General features: G+C 55.7%; 1 protein-coding gene across 8 annotated transcripts in view; it reads right to left on the reverse strand.

Annotated features, from left to right (window-relative positions):
- Positions 1-449: 449 nt before the first annotated feature.
- SCN5A (sodium voltage-gated channel alpha subunit 5) overlaps positions 450-18,855 on the reverse strand; it is a 94,511-nt gene continuing 76,105 nt past the window's right edge. For 4 of the 8 annotated variants that reach the window (XM_036218644.1, XM_036218640.1, XM_036218639.1 and 1 more), the window contains 8 exons: positions 16,631-16,804; positions 12,904-13,026; positions 10,811-11,092; positions 8,557-8,610; positions 7,807-7,944; positions 7,046-7,150; positions 5,592-5,862; positions 595-4,066 (listed from right to left, as the gene is read on the reverse strand). In XM_036218644.1, coding sequence (XP_036074537.1) covers positions 2,826-4,066; positions 5,592-5,862; positions 7,046-7,150; positions 7,807-7,944; positions 8,557-8,610; positions 10,811-11,092; positions 12,904-13,026; positions 16,631-16,804 — 2,388 coding nt within the window. In that variant the 3' untranslated portion in view covers positions 595-2,825. Of the gene's footprint in view, positions 4,067-5,591; positions 5,863-7,045; positions 7,151-7,806; positions 7,945-8,556; positions 8,611-10,810; positions 11,093-12,903; positions 13,027-16,630; positions 16,805-18,855 lie in introns of all 8 variants that reach the window. The other 4 variants (XM_036218641.1, XM_036218645.1, XM_036218642.1 and 1 more) reach the window with 2 other exon arrangements.

Genomic DNA, 18,855 nt, shown 5'->3' on the forward strand with positions numbered 1-18,855 from the left:
GGAGCAGCAGTGGGGTGCAGTGGACTGAGGCATGAGGGCGAGGAAGCGAGGGTCGGAGACCACAGGTCCACGCCTGGCCGTTCTTCACCTCGGCTGCCCCTGGCTGCATCCACCCTTCCAAGTCCTTTGCTTCACGTGAACCCCAAATCATGGTCATCCCTCTCTGCCGTGCCCCAGACCGGGAGTCCTAGAAGGCAGGTCCCGGGTGCCCTCTCTTGGGGGTGGACTGCTCTGCCCACACCCGCCTTTTCCTGGACCAGCCCATGACCAGGCCGTTTTCCCAGGAAGACAACCGGAAGTCCGTCCTGAGTCGTGCTCAGGCTCTCATCCCGCTTCCCCTGTGGCCCCGCGCTGTCCAGCTGTGCTCAGGACAAGGCCTCCTCTCGGGCTCCTCGGGCCTTCGTCGCCACCCTTGTCAAGTCTTGGCATAAGAACAAAGCCCAGGCAGGTCATGTAAGCCATTTATTGGTTTGTTTTAAAAATATGTATCTTATTTATACACGAAGTTTGGTGAGAAGTGCTCCGTTAGCTCAGACAACAGCCGGCACGTGGTGCGCGCCCCTCCCTCCTTCCTCCTGCCTTCTCCTCCCCTCCTGCTGGTCATCGTGCATTTCTAGAAAAAAAAAAAAAAAGCCACGCTAGATGCTAAGGAGTGGGGTCTAGCCTGTCCCTGCCCTCGACCACGCTGTCCGATGTCACTTGCGGCTGTCACCAGCCAGCCCCAGGCACCTGTCTCAAGGCTCCTAGGCTGTCCACATGCACGAAACCACAGTCTCCTTCCGGCCAGCTGGGCTGGCAGCCCGGCTGCCTCCTAAGCCGCATTCCTGCCCGTGCAGCGCACTGAGTGTGGGGAGGACATGTGCCTCCCCAAGTCTTGAGAGCAAAGCGCAGAGATCTACAAAAATAATTCCACTCAGAGAGGTGCCACTGTTAAAACCACGTCCCACACTGGACTCGAAGGGGACAGGGGAGAAGAGAAATCACTAGGCCTGGGGGTGGGGGGCGGTGGGGGCTGGGGTTGCCACCAAGGGAACTTGGGGGTGACAGGAAGAAGGGTAATACTTTACTCGCTGGCAATGCCATCAGCACTGCCATGAGCTCAGAACGTCCAGCCCTCCGGCAGCTCGGCGAGGTAGGTGAGGAGCAGCCAGTTTCCGGCTTCCCGGGCTGCCGCCAGAGGTGGCCTGTGAGGTCGGCGCCTGGTGGAGCGTGGCCTTGCTGGAGAGCTGGGACTGGGCAGCCGAGCTCCTGCCTGCTCAGGCTCCACCAGCCAACACTGTCACTCTCACGGTGACAGTTCTCTACATTAAAAGATTTGCATATGCTAAATAAGATTGTCAGCAGCTGAAGAGGCCCTGGGGTGGGGGGTGGGGGAGGTTATTGGACTAGAAAAAAAGTATTTTTCCCTGAAAAGGCCTTCTCATAAGACCTATGGGACAGCTGGGATGCAGGGGCCACTAGGACCCTAGGATGAGCCAGAGGTGTTGGTCCAAGGCCACACTACCACCCTCCCAAGGGGGCCCTGGTTTACTCTCCTCCCAGGGCACAGGAACCAGGCCTGACCGTCCCAAGGCCCCTTTCCTGCCCCGGACCCAAGCTGCCTTCCCCACTCCATGCTCTTGAGTCTGGAGAGGAGCTGAAGACCACACAGGAATCCCCCTGCCTCCATGCTAGGGACAGAAAGGTCCAGAGAGAGCCCTGGTGGTGACAACAGGTTGACTCCTTCAGATAGGCTGAGGGCTGGTGAGCGTCTTGGCCCCAAACCCACGGGGCTCAGCCTTCTCTTCCTGGCCTATGAAGCAGGGCCTGCCAAGTCTGGGGACGAGAACAAGCCAGGTGCCAGGCCATGAGTGGGGCTGGTCCCTCAGGCCCTTCGGTTTCACGTTAATACTCTTACAGAAGGCCAAGCTCTCCTGGGAAGAAGAGGCAACTTCAGTGCCTAGGACCAGCCCTGGGATGCAGGCCAGCTCTCCTGGAAGGCTTTTAGTTTTGCAGAACTGACCCCAGGATGCAGTGTGGCCTGCATACAAACACAGTGGGGAAACAGGACCTTGGGGACAACAGACGACCAGCGTGAGCCCCTGCCGACAATGGCCCCAGCCGTGGGAACTGGGGGGAAGGCCTGTCTCCCTCAGGCTGGGGCAGGGGCAGCTATCCGACACTCCTCTGCGGGGAGCCAGCGTTGGCCTCTGTGTGTGTGAGCGTGTGCATACGTGTATGTGAGGGAAGGGGTTCAGCCCTCCTGGTACCTTAGCCCAAGTGGCAAGGGAACCCCCGTTCTGCCCCTGGGCAGCGAAGGCCTGTAGGAACCACACTGAATTCCACTTTGCTTTGAGAACAGAGTTCCGGCAGCTCCACAGTCTCCTGTTCAGAGTTCGGAAGAGGCGGCAGTGGCAACTGCAGCCGACGTCCATGGAAAAAACATTAGTTCTTTGCTCAAGTAAAAAAATATCAAATATAATAAATTTATGAAAGCCCATTCACATTAATGTACAGTCTCAGTTTTATCTTTTGCCTCAGGAACTGGGGTGGGGTTGCTTTTCAGAGCCCCAGGGTGTTGCCTGACCAGCCCACGCCACCGGAGTGTGTGGGGCCTCCAGGGACAGGCCGCCCGGAATGGTCAGCTTGGCCGACTGCTTCTGGTCATCAACATGGGTGCCACGGGACTCTGCCTCGTTAACCCACGGGGCTGATCCGAGGCTCATCTCTCACTCCCAAAGCCCAAAGCAAGGAAAGCCCAGCAAAGGCTGGTTTGTGGCTGCATTCGGGTTTGCCGCAAGGCAACAGGCTGCCATTCGGTGTGTCCTGGCCAGCTGGGGTGAGGCTCACACGATGGACTCTCGGTCCCTGTCCGGGGATGGGGGGAAGTCCGCGAGATCTTCGCTGCGGCTGTAGTCAGACACCCGCACCTGGAGGTTATCACTGGTTGCCCTGGTGACGCTGTCATAGGAAGGCGGGAAGGACGTGGAGGAGATAGAGGAGCTGGAGGGCGGGCCAAGGCTCTGGGAGAAGTTCTTATTCATCATGTAGGCGATGAGGCCCTCTCGCTCGGGGGCATCTGCCTCAGAGAGGCCGCTGCTGCCCGTCTGCTGGCGGAAGAGGAAGGAGGCGTGCTTCACGGAGCGTTGCAGCAGGTGCCTCCGGAAGGCCCGCTGGATGATCGTGGCCGACACCTCCTCGTGCTTGCGCCGCAGCGTGGTGGTGATGGGCTCGTAGGAGATCTTGGATGGGTTGGCCGCCATAAACTTCTCCTCCATCTGGATCTTCAGGGCGTCCATCTCCCCCGACTCACCCAGGACCCTCTTGGTGAAGGCGAAGAGGATGTCCATGCAGTGGATACGGTCCCCGCTCACCATGGGCAGGTCCATGTTGATGAGGCTTATCTGGTTGGGCTTGGCGATGCGGAGCGGCTCAGACAGGGCATCGGCGAAGTCGGACAGGGCCGAATACTCGATGAACTGGGTGGCCTCGGGGTCGAACTTCTCCCAGATCTCGTAGAACATGTCAAAGTCGTCCTCGCTCAGGGGCTCCGTGCTCTCCTCTGTGGCCACACTGAAGTTCTCCAGGATGATGGCGATGTACATGTTGACCACGATGAGGAAGGAGATGATGATGTAGGTGGTGAAGAAGAGGATGCCCACGGCGGGGCTCCCGCAGTTCCCCCGGGAGCCGTTGCTGTTGGGCAGATTGGGGTCGCAGTAGGGGGGCCCCGTGTTGAGGATGGGGCTGAGGAGACCATCCCAGCCGGCCGACGTGGTGATCTGGAAGAGGCACAGCATGCTGTTGGCGAAGGTCTGGAAATTGAACATGTCGTCGATGCCGGCCTCCCACTTGACGTAGGCGAAGTTGGCCATGCCGAAGATGGAGTAGATGAACATGACGAGGAAGAGCAGCAGCCCGATGTTGAAGAGGGCGGGCAGGGACATCATGAGGGCGAAGAGCAGCGTACGGATCCCCTTGGCCCCGCGGATCAGCCTGAGGATGCGGCCGATCCGGGCCAGGCGGATGACTCGGAAGAGCGTTGGGGAGAAGAAGTACTTCTGGATGATGTCTGAGAGCACCGTGCCTGCGGGAAACGACAGAGACCGTGGCCACCAATGGCATCTGTGTCCTCCCGCCACCCGGCTTCCCTGGGTGGGGTCTCTGTACTGCAAGACGCCAGGGAGAGGAGGCCCCTCCGGGAGGACCACGTTCACTGCAAGGCCCCTGCTCCCCCGACCCCCACCTCTCTGAATCTCCATCTCTGCATTCGATTTGGAAAATGAGGACTCGCAGCCCCCACATCCTCTGCAAAGTACCTTCTTAGCTCCTTTGCTCCTTCGTCTTCAGAGAATACCTGCACAACAGAGTTCTACGAAGCCCATCTTCTAGATCAGGGATTCTGAGGCCTCAGGGGACGTGCGCGACATCTTGGCGGCCTAGCTTGGGCCAGGATTTTTAGCTCCTTGCTACTCAAAGTGTGGTCTGAGGACCAGCAGCCTTGAGATCTCCTGGGCACTTAATGGAAACGCAGAACCACAGCTCCGCTCCCCTCAGACCCTCTGAGTTTTAACAAGCCCAGGTGATTCATGGGCACGTTGAAGTGCGAGAAGCACTGGCCCGGAACCCAGCACTACCCGCCCCGGCCCCACAGCGCCATGCCTGCTGCATCTCAGCCTCCCAACTCAGCTGGCTTCCAAGGCTTCCCCATCCCTTGGTCTCTGTTCATTACTCTGGGGCAGGAGTTTTAGGGAGCAGGGATGAAAGTTACACAAGAGGATGAAATTAACTTCCTTCGTGTTGACCCAAGTGACCTTTCCAGACACCTCATATAATAATGATGTCACTGGCTGACACGTGTCCAGTGTTTACTATCATTCAGGCACCGGGCCGAGCATTTTATATCCTCCACTGAGCCCTTCCAGTCACCCTAGGAAGGAAGCTGATACCATCATCCTCATTTTCCAGAAGAGGCAACTGAGCGGTGAGGTAATGTATCCAAGTTGCCACTGGGTCAGTGAGAAGCCAGGATTTGACTCAGACACTCTGGCTCCAAGTTGACCTATTAAATGCACCTCTCTCGTGTGGCCAAGCACCAGGACCGGCAGGTGTTCCGAGGTAAACGCTGTACTTCTCAAAGCCTCTAAGACTGTCCCTCAACAGCTCCATTCCTGCTGCTGGCATCCTGCATTCTCTAAAGTTTCTCCCTCATTGCGCTGGGCATGCTCTCTCTCCGACTCCTGCCTGGGGCTGTCCAGAGTGTTTCCTGACCCTGCTTCCAGGTTCTAAGCATCTGCCCATCGCCGTGGCCATGGCAGCCCCTGCCTCAGACCCTGCATTTCCCTCTGAGTTCCACCAAAGTGGGGGCTTGGCTTGGTGGAAAGGCGTAAGTCGGTCACCCCAAGGCAGAGTTCCATGGGGGGCAGGGTCCAGAGCTTGAGGGTGTGTGTGTGTGTGTGTGTGTGTGTGTGTTGGAGGGAGGAGAGGTGAGCAATGCAGCGAGAAAAGGACGAAGGTGCCTCTGGTGTCCTTGGCATTAAGTATGGATGCAGGACCGGAGGAGAGGCCTGGCCTGCGGAGGGCCCCTCCGCCCAGCCGACTCGCATACGCACCCACGATGGAGAGGATGACGACCACGAAGTCGAAGATGTTCCAGCTGTTGGTGAAGTAATAGTGGCGCAGGGCGGCCATCTTGACGATGCACTCGCCCGTGAAGATGGCTACAAAGAGTAGGTTGATCTTGGCCAAGATGTTGACCTTCTCGGGGCTCTGGTCATCCGTCTCCACCATCATCGTCACCATGTTCAAGCAGATGAGAAACATGATGGTGACGTCGAAGGCCTGCTTGGTCACAATGTCGAAGACGAAGCCCTGGTACTTGTTCTAAAAGGGAGGGCAAAGGATGGGGTCAGCAGGGACCCCGCGGGCCGGCGGACCCCCTGTCGCTCCCCCGGGCCCACATCGCCCGCCCTCCTACTCCATTCTCTGGGGCAGCCAACGCCCCGCAGAGAGGAAGAAGTCAGGAGGCTGAAACGGCCTCGCTCTCCCGCTGAAATGCTTTCAGGGCCCAGCCCCGCGGCCCCCTCTTCCCTGAGACCGTCTCTGATGGATCTTCGGGAAGGGATTTCTCCTCCTCCGAGTTTTCTTAGCACATTGTTCACTGGCCTTCTCTTTTGTTCCCACTGTCTGAAGGCTCAAGGTCAAATTTGAAGTTCAATCCTAGTAATTGTATCAGCCTCCAGGTTAACACATTTTCTCCACTCTTTTGAAGGAGTTGATTTTATTTATTCTGCTAACTGTATTTATGTGAGTCTTTAATTGTAAGCCGCCCCATATTGTTTTGAGGAAGAGACAGGTTAAAAATAAGTGCAAACACACACACACTCTCATGTACAAATACACACGTGCATGAGCATGCACGCACGCGCGCACGCGCACACACACACACACGTAACCTAGAACACAGTGTGGTGAACAGGAAAGAATCAGAAGAAATTGATGAATTGAATAAAAAACTGGGGCTACTACTCACTAGCGAGTGATTTAGGTTGTGTCACCTAATTACTTTGAGTACTGCGCCACCCACGCCCTGCTCCCACACACACAATTTTTTGGAGAACAGTTTGATCAGGCAAGAGAGTCAGCCTGGCAGAGGACTCAGCACCCCTGCCGACCCCACCCACCAGGGGACGCTTCCGCTCAGGGGGTTGTAAGGACGAGGCCGTGAATGGCGGCGGGGCTGTGCCCTGCAGGGGAAGCCTGCACCCTTGCAGGGGAAGCCAGGGCTCACTTAGAGGCAGACGGGTCCCCTTGGGAGCGGAGCACCCCCTGGTTGTCACAGCCTTCTCGTGCCTTCCAATCTCCACGAGACTGAAACCGCTGTGTGTGGGCAGATGCCTGAGAGCACCCATCCATCTCTGGATTGGCCGAGGGCCCCAGGCTGGGCAGAAGGACCATGAAGAGGCCCTGAGAGTTGGCTGTATTGTGTGAGGGCACCTCAGGGTTCCCCCAGCAGACCCCCACCTTCCCGCCGCCCCATGCTTGCTGAATTGGGAGCCTGGCTCACCAGAGGCCTCGGGATGGGCTTCTGGGGCTTCTTGGAGCCCAGCTTCTTCATGGCGTTGTAGTACTTCTTCTGCTCCTCTGTCATGAAGATGTCCTGGCCCCCTAAGTGCAGAGAGACAGGCACCAGACTCATTTTGGGGTTTTGAGAGGCTCCGGCATGGAGGGCACAGGGATCTTGTCTCCTCAGTGAGGGTGCCGGGGTCAGCCTCCTCCTCACTGCCTCTCCCCGTAGAGAAAAGTGCATCCCTATCCTGCATCAGAGAGTCCTTTTCAAACCTGCTTTTACAGGGTCCTTACTCTCATTCACTTTAAGATCTTACCTTGGGACCTGCAAGTCCTGTACCCACCCCTGCCCTCTGCCCTGCCCAACATAGCCAGGCTGGATGTTCTCCCTGCCCACTTGGTTCGCCTGCAAACCAATCATTGCCGCTCTCATGGAGTTCCCGGACGATCCTGGCCTCTGCACAGGCCCCACCCATTGTCCCTGATCATGGACCAGGTGAAGGGTTCCCACCTCCACCCAGCTTCTCTCAAGAGCCTCATCTCTCAGGTAGACTAAGGCAGATGTAGGGCCCCTTGTTACACTCTTGCAGGCCTGGGCATGTTACATCATGGACGCACCCCTTTCCCACCCCGCTCCAGCTGGAGCGAGCAGAGGACTGCCCCCAACGGAAGGCCAGGATGGGGCCAGGAGACAGAACGGCTCCTCGGTCCCCTGGCCGCCAGCCCTGCACGCCCAGGGGAAGCCTGTGCTCTACATATCTTTTTCTTCTGCTGGTTGAAGTTGTCAATGATGACACCGATGAAAAGGTTCAGGGTGAAGAAAGACCCGAAGATGATGAACACGACGAAGTAGATGTACATGTAGAGGTTGTACTCCCACTGGGGCTGCTCTTCATACTAAGGAGGGGAAATCAGACAGAGCGATCAGACAGGCAGGAAGTGGGGCAGGCTAGCCAGGGGTGTCCAGAGGAAGGTCAGGAGCACAAGTGTGTGAGTACGAAGCAGGGCCGGGGTGGGGGGGCTGGGGGTGGAGTTGAGGAGAGTGGCCGGTGGCAGGTGAGGAGCGCGGGCATGGCGGCCTCAGAGCTGGTGCGGTGTCACTGCATGGCTTCTGACCCTGGGCCAGGGGGAGGTTTGAGAATAGGGAGCGTCTCTCAGTCTTCGGCGGACTGCCCATGTGACTGCATGGTACACAAGGACAGAGAAGCTTGATTTGGATCTCTGTTGCTTCCAGCTCATCTTCCTGGGGTAAGATTTAAGATTCAAGTCAACTACAGTGAATTTAAGTGGAAAGATATTTGAGAATTTTGGGACTCCTTGGGAGACCATGCAACCTCGCCCCAAGGCCAGGTCTGAGCATTCCAGAGAGACTCGGACTCCAGGTTGACACAGGAGATGTGGCCCGTGTGGGGCGGGCTTTCAGATGCAGACACTGAGTCTCCGGTGGCCAAGCAGCCTCAGGAGCCTCAGGTGCCCGACTCGGTGGGAAAGGCCGGTATGGTGACCTACCCCCCTGGAGTCCACAGCTGCATACATAATGTCCATCCAGCCTTTAAATGTTGCCTGGAAGGAAGAGACAAAAGTAAGAAAATCATATAACTCCAAATCGATTGAGCTACTTAGGGCTCCTGTTCAGACAGGTGAGGCCAGGAAGTAGCCACCTGCAAGAAGCTAGCATCCCACACCAACCCTTCAGCAGTGGGCTGGGAGGTCAGGAAAAGGCTTTCTCATTCAGGTCTGGGGGTGGAGGGTAAGCCAGCCAAGCAGACACCCCAAAAAGGGCACACAGTGGAGGAATAAGCCTCATGATGGTGGCCGAGAGACTGATGAGGCCTGAAGGAGGTCTTCCCCTCAGATCCACACTCATTTCAGATTCGAAAACAGCACAGAGTCCTATAGCAGGTGTCAGGGATGGAGAGGTAGGGCTTGGGCTTAAGGCAGACCCCAGTGCTGACCTGGTCCCCTCAGTCAGGCACCTCAGACAACCTTGTGGCTTCTGCTCCACGGACTTTCAGAGAAGGTTCCTGAAGAATCCCAACCTTCTCTTGAATTTAAGGGGGACCTCTTATTAGTGGTGTGTGCATAAATGGTGCACAAATGGCTTCCAGAAGAAAAAAAGCCCTGCTTGTTGGGTTGGCCAGTTTCCACACGTAAACCCTCTCGCCCTGGCCGATTTCGCGTGGTCCCTGTGCCGTCACTGACGCAGAGTAGGGAAGGGACGCATGAGAACATAGCATTACGGCACCTCCACGGTACAATGCACGTAATGACCTCAGGAGCTTCGATGATACCAAACAGTAACAGTGAGTTTTCATTTTGTTGTAATATCATTTAGTTAATTATAAGTTGATAAAATATAATTTTTAATAATAGCTTGCAAAATGACTAAAAATGGAACAATCAGCTCTCGTGAGCCCACACAAGCTGGCTCAAGCACACCATGGCAAGGCGGTAAAGCGGGAGGCCGGCTGAGACAAGGCTCCGGTGCTCGCTGCTCTGTCTGGCCCAGTCTGGGCTGCTGTGAAGATTTAGGAAGTGCCTGAGAGACAGGCTTGGTGGTGGGACCGGACTGCTCAGTGGGTCTCACTTGGGTCCTTGGCAAAATCCAATCCCACCCTGAAGCTCCTTTTAGGGTACGAGCTTGTCCGCACAAGCGTTCCACGTCTGAGAATTTTTGTGAGGCAGGCAGGGCTGAAGGGGAAACTGAGGCTGCCCCACAGAAAGCAAGCTATTTCAGTTCCTTGTGCACGAGGCCTTCACCTGTCCAGAGAGGCCTGGAAATGCTTTGGAAACTGCTGGGGACCACACAAGTTTACGGGATGCCTGTGACTGAATTTCTTCCAGCCACTGCATGGTTCTGCCTGAAACGGCAGACCCTTCTATCTATAAGAGAAGGGCCTTTCCTTCCAAGTTATGATATTCAGAGGTACAGTCACAGCGATAGAAAGCTCTCTGGGTTTGGCTCTAATCTTGCTCTCCACGAGGTATTTCAAGGGTCTTTGGAGAAAGCTCCTCCTACTGGGACTTAAGGGGTGGGTGGAGGTATGAGTGGGTACATTAAGTTTTCAAGTGAGAGTCTCACCAAATTTTCTTCTGCCTTGAGGTCTAGAGACAGGTGTCTGGGCATAAAACTAGGATTGCAAGAAAAGCAAGGTACGGCTTTATCTGTTCTGTTTGCATGTCGGTTGTCAAGGCTATCCATAGTTTAATTTTATGGCATGCGTTATAATCACTGAAGCCACCGTCCTCACAAACCAATTAAAATTTTGGAAAGGCTGGGTAGCGCCAGGCATGTTTAAATATCACACATATTGCACATCGGAGATGAAAGTAAATATATATTCCTTTAAATAATGCAGGAGATATCACTAAAAGAGGGGTGGCCAGAGTCATCATTTGGCTAATAGTTCCGTCCCTGGGTATCTGTGGTCTTTTGTTTTTAACCTGCCCCATCACACTGCCAAACTGATAGCGTGAGGAGGCCAACGTGACTGCTGGCTGGGGGGCTGGTCCTGCCGCAGTGCTGAACCCCCCATGCCATGCATCTTGGAGAATGTAGCGTCTGCTCTAGAATGGAAAATCTGGGGACTTCCCAAGGAGCCAAGAGGTCTCTGGAGAATCCTTAGCCTCCTTTGGGCAATGTGACCCTCTCATGAGGAACCAGAGTGGCCCCACTGTCCCCCTCCAGCCCACACCATGAGTGAAAGTGCCTGTTGCTAGGGAACCAGTGGGAGGAAGCAAGTCCTTCCTCTCTGAGACTTACCACCTGCAGAAGGGCCAGGTACCCGGCCCCCACGTTGTCAAAGTTGACTTTCACCTTGGTCCAGTACAATTCGCCAGTCACGTTGAAAGACTCACAGTCACTCTTGTTGTTTACAATGGTGTAGTTCAAAGGTAGGTCCCCCTCAGTCTGGTTGATGCACCTCCCAAACTTGCCCGCAAAGAGGTTCACACCCATGATGCTGAAGATGAGCCAGAAGATGAGGCAGACGAGGAGGACGTTCATGATGGACGGGATGGCGCCTACCAGGGCATTGACCACAACCTCAAGTGGACAGAGAAGAGACTCAGCTCCCGGGGGTGCCCAGAGCTTACGCCTTTTTCAGGACCCTCCATCCCCGCCCCCCCAGCAACCTACGGAACTCCCTGGCTACAGACCCCTGTCCGGGAACACTTCCTGTCCCCAAGGAAGGGTAATGCATGGCCAGTGCCCTGGTGTGGGGTGAGGGGAGCGAGAGAGAACACACACACCTTTCTCTTTGCACCCTGCAGTCTGACAGGACTCCAGACAGTTGCCTTTCCCTTCCTGACCCGGCCCGGATCCACGACCTACAAGCTTAACTTTCAATAGGGTCTCCATAGTTGAATGCGCCAGAGACTGATGGGAACGGGTTTCTGGAGACACATTCTCTGAGCTAAGTTTCTGATTTATTTGGGGGTTGCAGCTACTGGGTCGGGGGTGTTCTCCCCTAAAGTGTGCCCAGGGACCTCCGTGTGGTATGTCTGGAGGGTGTCTCACAGTTCTCCAATGCCGCCTTGGGAGCAGGACTGCGAGGGCAGGTGGCACGAATGCTCCCTGGTGCCTCTGTCCTCCCCCTGCCCCCTTCCACATCCCAGGGAGTGGCCCTTTGACCCCACAGAGCGACTGCCTCATGCTCTTCCTCTAAACTCACGGCACCCAGGAGAGGCTTCCTGGGCAAAGGCATAGAGGGTGTCCCACTCCACTAACCAAGTCCCCAGCTGTCCTACTTGCCACACGACCCGGAAGTGAAGCTACGGAGCTGTGGGGCGGGTCGGGGGCCGAGGTGGGGAAGGCCGACCCAGGCAAATGAGAGGAGGTCCCTGGCTCCCTCGCGGTGCATGAGGAACCTGAGGACCAGGTGGGAAACCCAACCCTCAACAGCTCCTGGCTGGCTCGGTGGCCGACAGCCTCAGCAGAGGCAGCTGGCGACGGGCACCTCACCCCTGTCCCTCTGGGAGCGAAGTCCTCGCTTCCAAAGAGACGTTTAACTTAGGTTGGATTAGTCATGTGTGAGGAAGCCGTTTGCTTCTCCATAAACCGGGGCCGTGGGCAAAGTTCAACACCAACCACCCGATGGGGGGGGCCTCTGTGCCGGTGCCTGCTGGGTCAGCGAGAGACACACAGACGTGTCTGCCGAAGCCACACAGAGCTGTGCACGCTTTGTAAAATCGAAATGTGCGTGCGCACGCGCGCGCGCGCACACACACACACACTTTTTCTAGCTATGTGTTTTGGGTAGTGCATTATATGTGTACATTCTTTGGTAAAACTTGGTAACTCAAAAGATGCATTGGGCTCTACACTTAGAAAATAATGCGAGAGAGTTTACTAAGCAAATGTAAACTGACATCTGATAGTGAGAATACAGTTCGTTCCTTCTTGCTTCCTTCATGCTACCTATTACAGCCGTGCTGCCCACGGTAGACAGAGGGGAGGTGGCCTGTGTGTGCCAGCAGGCAGGGGACGCACACAATGGGGGCACACACGGAGACGAGGCCCCACAGGAGAGCGAAGCCTGGGGGCCCCAGGGCCGGTGGGGCTGGGCTGTGTGAAGACCCCCACACACTGGGGCTTTGCTGCTTCTTCTTCGACCAGTGCCTTCCTGGCCCTCACGATGTCCTCCACCCCCCAGGTGTCCCTGAGCCCAGCCAGGACTCTCCCGGAGATTCTGCCCTATGCTCCTACCAAGTCAGGGGCCATGGTCCCAGCTCCAGGCTGGGCAGCTTAGTCAGTGTGTGAGCCTGAAAGTCCCCTCAGTAAAGCCACCTCCCACTACCTGGAGAGAAGCCCCCCGCCTCCCCACCCCCCCCCCCCCCGGTCCCCTTGCTTCTTACCCTCATGCCTTCAAATCGTGACAGGGCTCGCAGGGGTCGGAGCGCACGCAGTGTCCGCAGTGACTTGATGGGGCCCATCTCAGCGAAGCCCAGGGTGTTGGCCACCAGGCTGATGAGCGAGACCTGTGGGAGGCAAGGTGAGGGCCATGGGGATAGCTCCCGAGACAGGTGGAAGGGCCCCGGTCCACCTGAAACAGCCCGGTGGGGGAGAGCAGCCGGCCTCCCCACTGTCCCCGGCAGCATCATCTCCACAGGCACGGGCCAGGTTTCCTGGGACCCAGGAGGCTCGGGGCGAGCTCAAGGGTGTTCTGCCTCTCAGACCTTTCTTGGGAGCCTCAAAAGCCACCCGCTGGTGTGGAGGAGCAGGGACACAAAGCCTGGGCTTTTGGTCCCCATGTGTTTTAAGTCAAATTCCTGCCTCTTTAGGGGAGGCAGAAATGCCCTGCCTTGCGCATGAGCAGACAAGCTATCCTGGGGCATTTCTCCGAGGCTGGACTTGGCAACATCCTGACATCTTCAAAGAAGGGAGGCCTGGGGAAGACGCTGGGGGAACGGGAGGCTCTGCGCCATTTCCTCGGCCCCACAGGCTTTATCCTTCTAAAGCTCCACGGGCTTCCCGTCCCTCTTACTTCACTGGGATCACAGGTTGGAAACGGCCTCCTGCCTGACCTCGCCTGCAATCACCATTAGTAAGTAGCACCCGGGCACTCCAGGCAGCTTGGGGGTGGTGAGGGGCTGCGGGCAGGGGCCTGACTCCCCCAGCCTCCTCCCGGGCGTGGAGGCACCGGGCGGGAGTGGGCTGGATGGAGGGGCTTGGAGGAGGAAGGCGCCAGGGTCACCTTCTGTGCTGACCCCACTCACCTCACATCCTTTCTCCAGACACCGAGGCCTGAACACCATCTTTTCCACGAGGCGTCCCCTTCCTTGGAGAGGCGGAGGGGCGTCTCCCAGGGACCCCCCTCCTGAGGGCAGGGCCCCCGGGGCTGGTCCGCCTGCCTAGTTCCCAGCAGGCCACCCTTGCTTCTGCTCTTTCCGAAGCTCCCCCCTCCCTCCTCCCCTCCCCCCTGCCCACCCCATCTCGGGCTGTTGCAACCCCATCCTTCCAGCTGCTCAGGCCACAAGCCTTGGCGTCATCCTTGCCTCCTCTCAGTCTCTCACACCCGACATCCAGCCCGTCAGGATTTCCTGTTGGCTCCGTCTTCAAAATACATCAGCAGTTCAGACATTTCTCACCATGGCCACTGCCACCATCCTGCCCAGGTCACCGTCATCTCGCCCCCGGATCGCGGCCACAGTCCTTCCGACCCTTCTCCTCGCTTCCACTCGCGTCCCCTCCCCCTTTCTTTCCCCGCAGAGTGATCTCTTAATACCATGACCGAGTTCGCCGCATCCTTCTGTTCCAAGCCCTGCGATGTCTCCCCGTTTCATTCTAAATAAAAGCACCTGTTTTCCAAAGGCTGCACCCCTTCTGCCCCGGGCATCCGGCCTCATCTCCTGCACCCGCTTTGCCCACTTACTCTGCCCCAGCGGTTCCTCAAGAGTGCCCGGCACGCACTGACCGCAGGACTGGGCACTGCCATTCCAACCTCTGCTCAGGATGTTCTGCAGAGGTCAGCCTGGCTCAGCCCAACGTCCTTAAAATCTGCTCAGACGTTGCCTCGGTGGGCCCACCCCGGCCAGCCTACTTAGAGTTGTGATCTGCACCTTCCCCTCCCCAGGGGTCCTGGCCCTCCTAACCCTTTCTCTAGGTCCCTTTCCTTCATCTTCTGACGCACCATAAAAGTGGCTCACTTAGGACGTCTATTGTTTGCAGTCTCTTTCTTCCATGTGGCCGGGGTTTGTCTGTTTTGCTCTCTGGGATCTGCAATGCTGCAATAGCACTCGCACACAGAGGCTTAGCAGTATTTTTCGGAAAAAAAAAAAAAAATGCATGAACCGATCCTGGAAATAGCCTTTTCCAGACACGGAGGCCTGAAGACCACCTTTCCCAGGAGGTGAGGGGGTGGGTGGGGGCCAGTGCCAGGAGAGCTGGAGTCCAGCACCCGCTTCTTTGTGCTTGACCTTGGACAAGGCCCTTCCCTGCTGCGAGCCTCGGCGCCCTTCTCCGCAGGCTAACTGTCCAAACTCGGGACTGGGCAGGCAGCACTGACAGCCCCCTCTGCCCAGACTCAGGTGAGCTTCTCAAGGTGGCAGGTGGCGGGGTGTGGGTGGCCTTCCCAGAAGTCTTTGCAGACTCCCTCTGGCCTGCCCTGGGGCCGTCCCTCGGCAGGCCTGACTTCCCAAGACGCTGCAGGAACAGCTGGGCGAGGGAGCCTCCAGATGGGGCTGCCAGGCTCCCAGGTCCTCCCGCAGCCCCACGGCAGGGAAGCCTCGGGGTCCTCTCCTTCCTCTCACGGGCTCCAGGCCTTCAGGGCACCTAGAGCTCCCTCCTTCCCTCACCCCAGCATTAGCATCCTCTCAGCCACTTGGGGTGACAGAAAGAGGTCTGGACTGAGGTCCAATGCCCTGGATCTGTGTCTCTATGCACACTCTGACCTAAGGAGCCTCTCTGTCACAGTCACTCAAGGTTTGTCCTTCTACCCAGCCTGGACGCCTGGCTAAGCTTCCTAAGCACTGAGCCCCTCCCTTTGGTTTCTGAGTGGGGTGCGGGGACAGAGCACAGGCCTGAACCTCTTCTGCAATCACAGGAAGGGCAGCCCCCGCCGGTGGGCAGAGCCTAAGGTCAAGCCCTGAAGCCATGGAAAGGGTACCTTCTGGAAAGCTCTTCCCAGTCTGCACATCTTGACCTACATTCTGTTCTGCGGACCTACCACAGCCAGGTGAGTCCTCACCTGAGCCTGTTGCCTTCGCCGGGCTCCCTCTGCCCTGAGGACCGCAGATCCAGGGCTGCCCAACTCGGTCCGATTTTCCTTCCTCTGGCTTCTCTCCCACTTGGTTGTGCTCAGCCTCCCTGCTGGACCCTGGACTCACCCGGCTTGGCACCCAGCAGTGTCCCGGGGTCTGGGTATCTGTAGGGCGGGGCCTCCTACTCCATCTGCCAACTGGGTGCTCAGAGGATGTGTCAACCGCCTGCCCCAGGCCCTCCCTGGACACAGCCCGGGCAGGCAAGCCCTGCCAGCTACCCAGTCACCCAGGCAGCACCCAGAACCCCTCGGCCAGCATTCATGGCTTTCCTCCTCCTCACGGCACCGCTGCTCCCACTTATTCTTCCCAAATGATATGATACGGGCCAGGAGGATCTCTCTTGCCTGCCCAGCACCTCTTGGCCGACCCTGTCTCCTCTGCCTTGGCTCACTCTATCCCCTGTGCAGACAGCTTCTTCCCGTGTGTGGGCGCAGAGGCTCCTAACTGGCTGTGTGTCTAGTGGGCCTGACAGACATTTCACAACATGCCGTGGTCAGTGCTATAATACAGGCTTGTCTGCGCCCCTACTTCTGAGAGGGGAAGCTCCCACTCCTGCCCTGGCTCACAGCCCTGCCTGGACTGCTCTGCATCATTTCGTGTGGTGGGTCTAGTCTCCTCCAGAAGGCTGGGGGCTCCTGAGAACAAGGCCCAGGTCTTTCCCCCCTTCCCCTCTGCCTGCCCCGCAGCAACGCTGAGCACCTCCACTTTAGCCTGCTGACTCCTGCCAGCCCTGCCGTTCTGTCCCTCTGTCCCTCTGCCTCGGCCCCTGGTCACGCCGGCACTGGGCCTCCCCCTCCTCGCTCCCCGGAGGGGCCGCACTCACGTCCACGATGAGGAAGTCCAGCCAGCACCAGGCGTTGGTGAAGTACTTCTTGAAGCCATAGGCCACCCACTTGAGCAGCATCTCCAGCACGAAGACGTAGGTGAACATCTTGTCGGCGTACTCGAGCAGAACCTTGATGGTCTTCCGCTCCTCCAGGTAGATGTCCTCGAAGGCCTGCAGACCCGGCCGAACAAGGTGGACATGATGCCTGAGCCCGGCCAATTCCACCCTGCACGAGGCTTCATCTCTAACAGTAACCGCTGCCCAGGAGGGCAGGGAGCAGAGGAGACACTAGTGGACGCGGTCAGCGCCGGGCGAGATCAGCAAGCTCTCCAGGGAGCACGTGGGCCATGAAACGATCTGGCGTGGTGTGCGGACATAAGGCAGGATGTGTAATGGGAACGCTATTTCCTCGACATCAAAGAGCAAGTCTCAGTTCGGGGCCAGTGTATTTGACAGACCTTTCTAGAACTTGCTGATCTGCCATTTTAACAAGGAGAGGGGTGTGCAGGCTCAGGGCACAGCTTCCTGCTGGAAACAGCATAAAACTTTTTTTTCACTCTACTTTGTTTCACTTAAACTGCTACAGACTTTTCATTGGTAAACTTGGTTTCCCATGATAACAATCATAAAAAGTTTCCCTTTATAGTAAATTGATTTAACCAAAAAAAAGAAAAGAAAAAAAAAAACCCAAAACCCAACAATAAGTCGATCTAAAACAAAATTTTAAATAAATGACAGTAAAGGCATTTGTAGTATTTGTAGACCTGACGTTTCGGAAACACAGGACCAGACAAGCCAAGCCGCCTAGAATCCTCTGGATCAAGGAGTCAAAGTTCATAAATGCTAGAAGGTGTCTTTCTCCAGCTCCTCATTTGTGCCTCGCGCAAATTCCAGAGCCAACACAGGAACCGCGACGGCTCCCAGCTGCCCTCTTCCACCTCCGGCCTCTGATCTGCGCCTGCTCCCCGTCCAGAGTCCAGAGCGTTCCAGAGTGTGCTCTGAGGCTCCCCGTCTAGGCAACTTGCGCGCGTCACCGAGGGCTCTGGGGAGCTGCCTCCGCCTGCCACTCGGCCTGTCTGCCTGCGGGGCCTCTGCGAGCCGCGGTCATCAGGTGGCTAGCACTGGCGGCGGTGCTCGGCACACACTGCTGAGAGGTACACATGGCTGCTCGGGTCAGTGCGCACGGGACGACAGGGTAATTCAGGCCCCAAAAGGGACTTGGGGAGTTGTTCAAGATAAAAAGTAGGTGTATTTTTAATTTTTATTTTAAAAAATATTTTTGGTGTATTTTTTAAATGATAAAAGTATGTGCTTTATTATTTATACAAAATTTAAAAATGAAGAAATTATGAAAAAGGGAATAAAAGGCACCTCCAGTTTCATGACACTAAAGTAACCATTGCCAGCACCTGGAGAACATCCTTACTGACACTATTTGTGTACACATATGTGAGCTCACAATTTTATAAGATATGTTATATCTTGTATATAATATATATATGTAAGATATATATATTTTTTTACTTTGAAATTTTTTTCCATTAAGCAATCTTTTCTGAACAATTATCTACCCAGTGATGTGACTACATACAATATCATTCTTTTTAAAGGCCGCATAATATTTCATTATTTGTATACACTATTGTTGTTTATTTAGCCAATAACCCTATTAATGCACTTTTCTGTCATTTCCAATTTATCCCTAGTGGAAACAACATTGCAAGGAACCATGTGTCTGATTATCAGTTGATGATAAATTTCTAGAACTGGGGTACCAGGTCAAAGATGTACTTTTGGTAGAGACTGAGAACAGGACAGCCAAAAGACACCAATGGACTCTATCCACAGTGCATGAAGGTGGCTCTTTCTCCCCCATTTTGTCCACACTGGTGGTTTCTCTTTTGTCATTTTTCCAAACCTAATGAACACAACTTGTGTGTTGTTGCATTTCTATCTGTTACTAGTGATGCCAACATCCTTTCCTTAGATTTTTGCAGCGTTCCCTTTGCGAACTGCCTGTTCATTTCCTTAGCCTATTTTTTTCTTTGAGTGTCTGGTTTATTTGGGGACATTAACTCTTTATTTGATACAATTTATCCTAGTTGTGTGCCTTTATATCTCATTTACTTTTGTTTACCATACTGAAGTTCTAAACTTCATTTTCATTTATTATTATATAATTTAATGTAATTATATCATTTATGATTTTCATTTATTATGGT

The sequence above is a fragment of the Rousettus aegyptiacus genome, unplaced genomic scaffold, assembly GCF_014176215.1.
Source record: "Rousettus aegyptiacus isolate mRouAeg1 unplaced genomic scaffold, mRouAeg1.p scaffold_m13_p_4, whole genome shotgun sequence".
Lineage (NCBI taxonomy): Eukaryota > Metazoa > Chordata > Mammalia > Chiroptera > Pteropodidae > Rousettus > Rousettus aegyptiacus.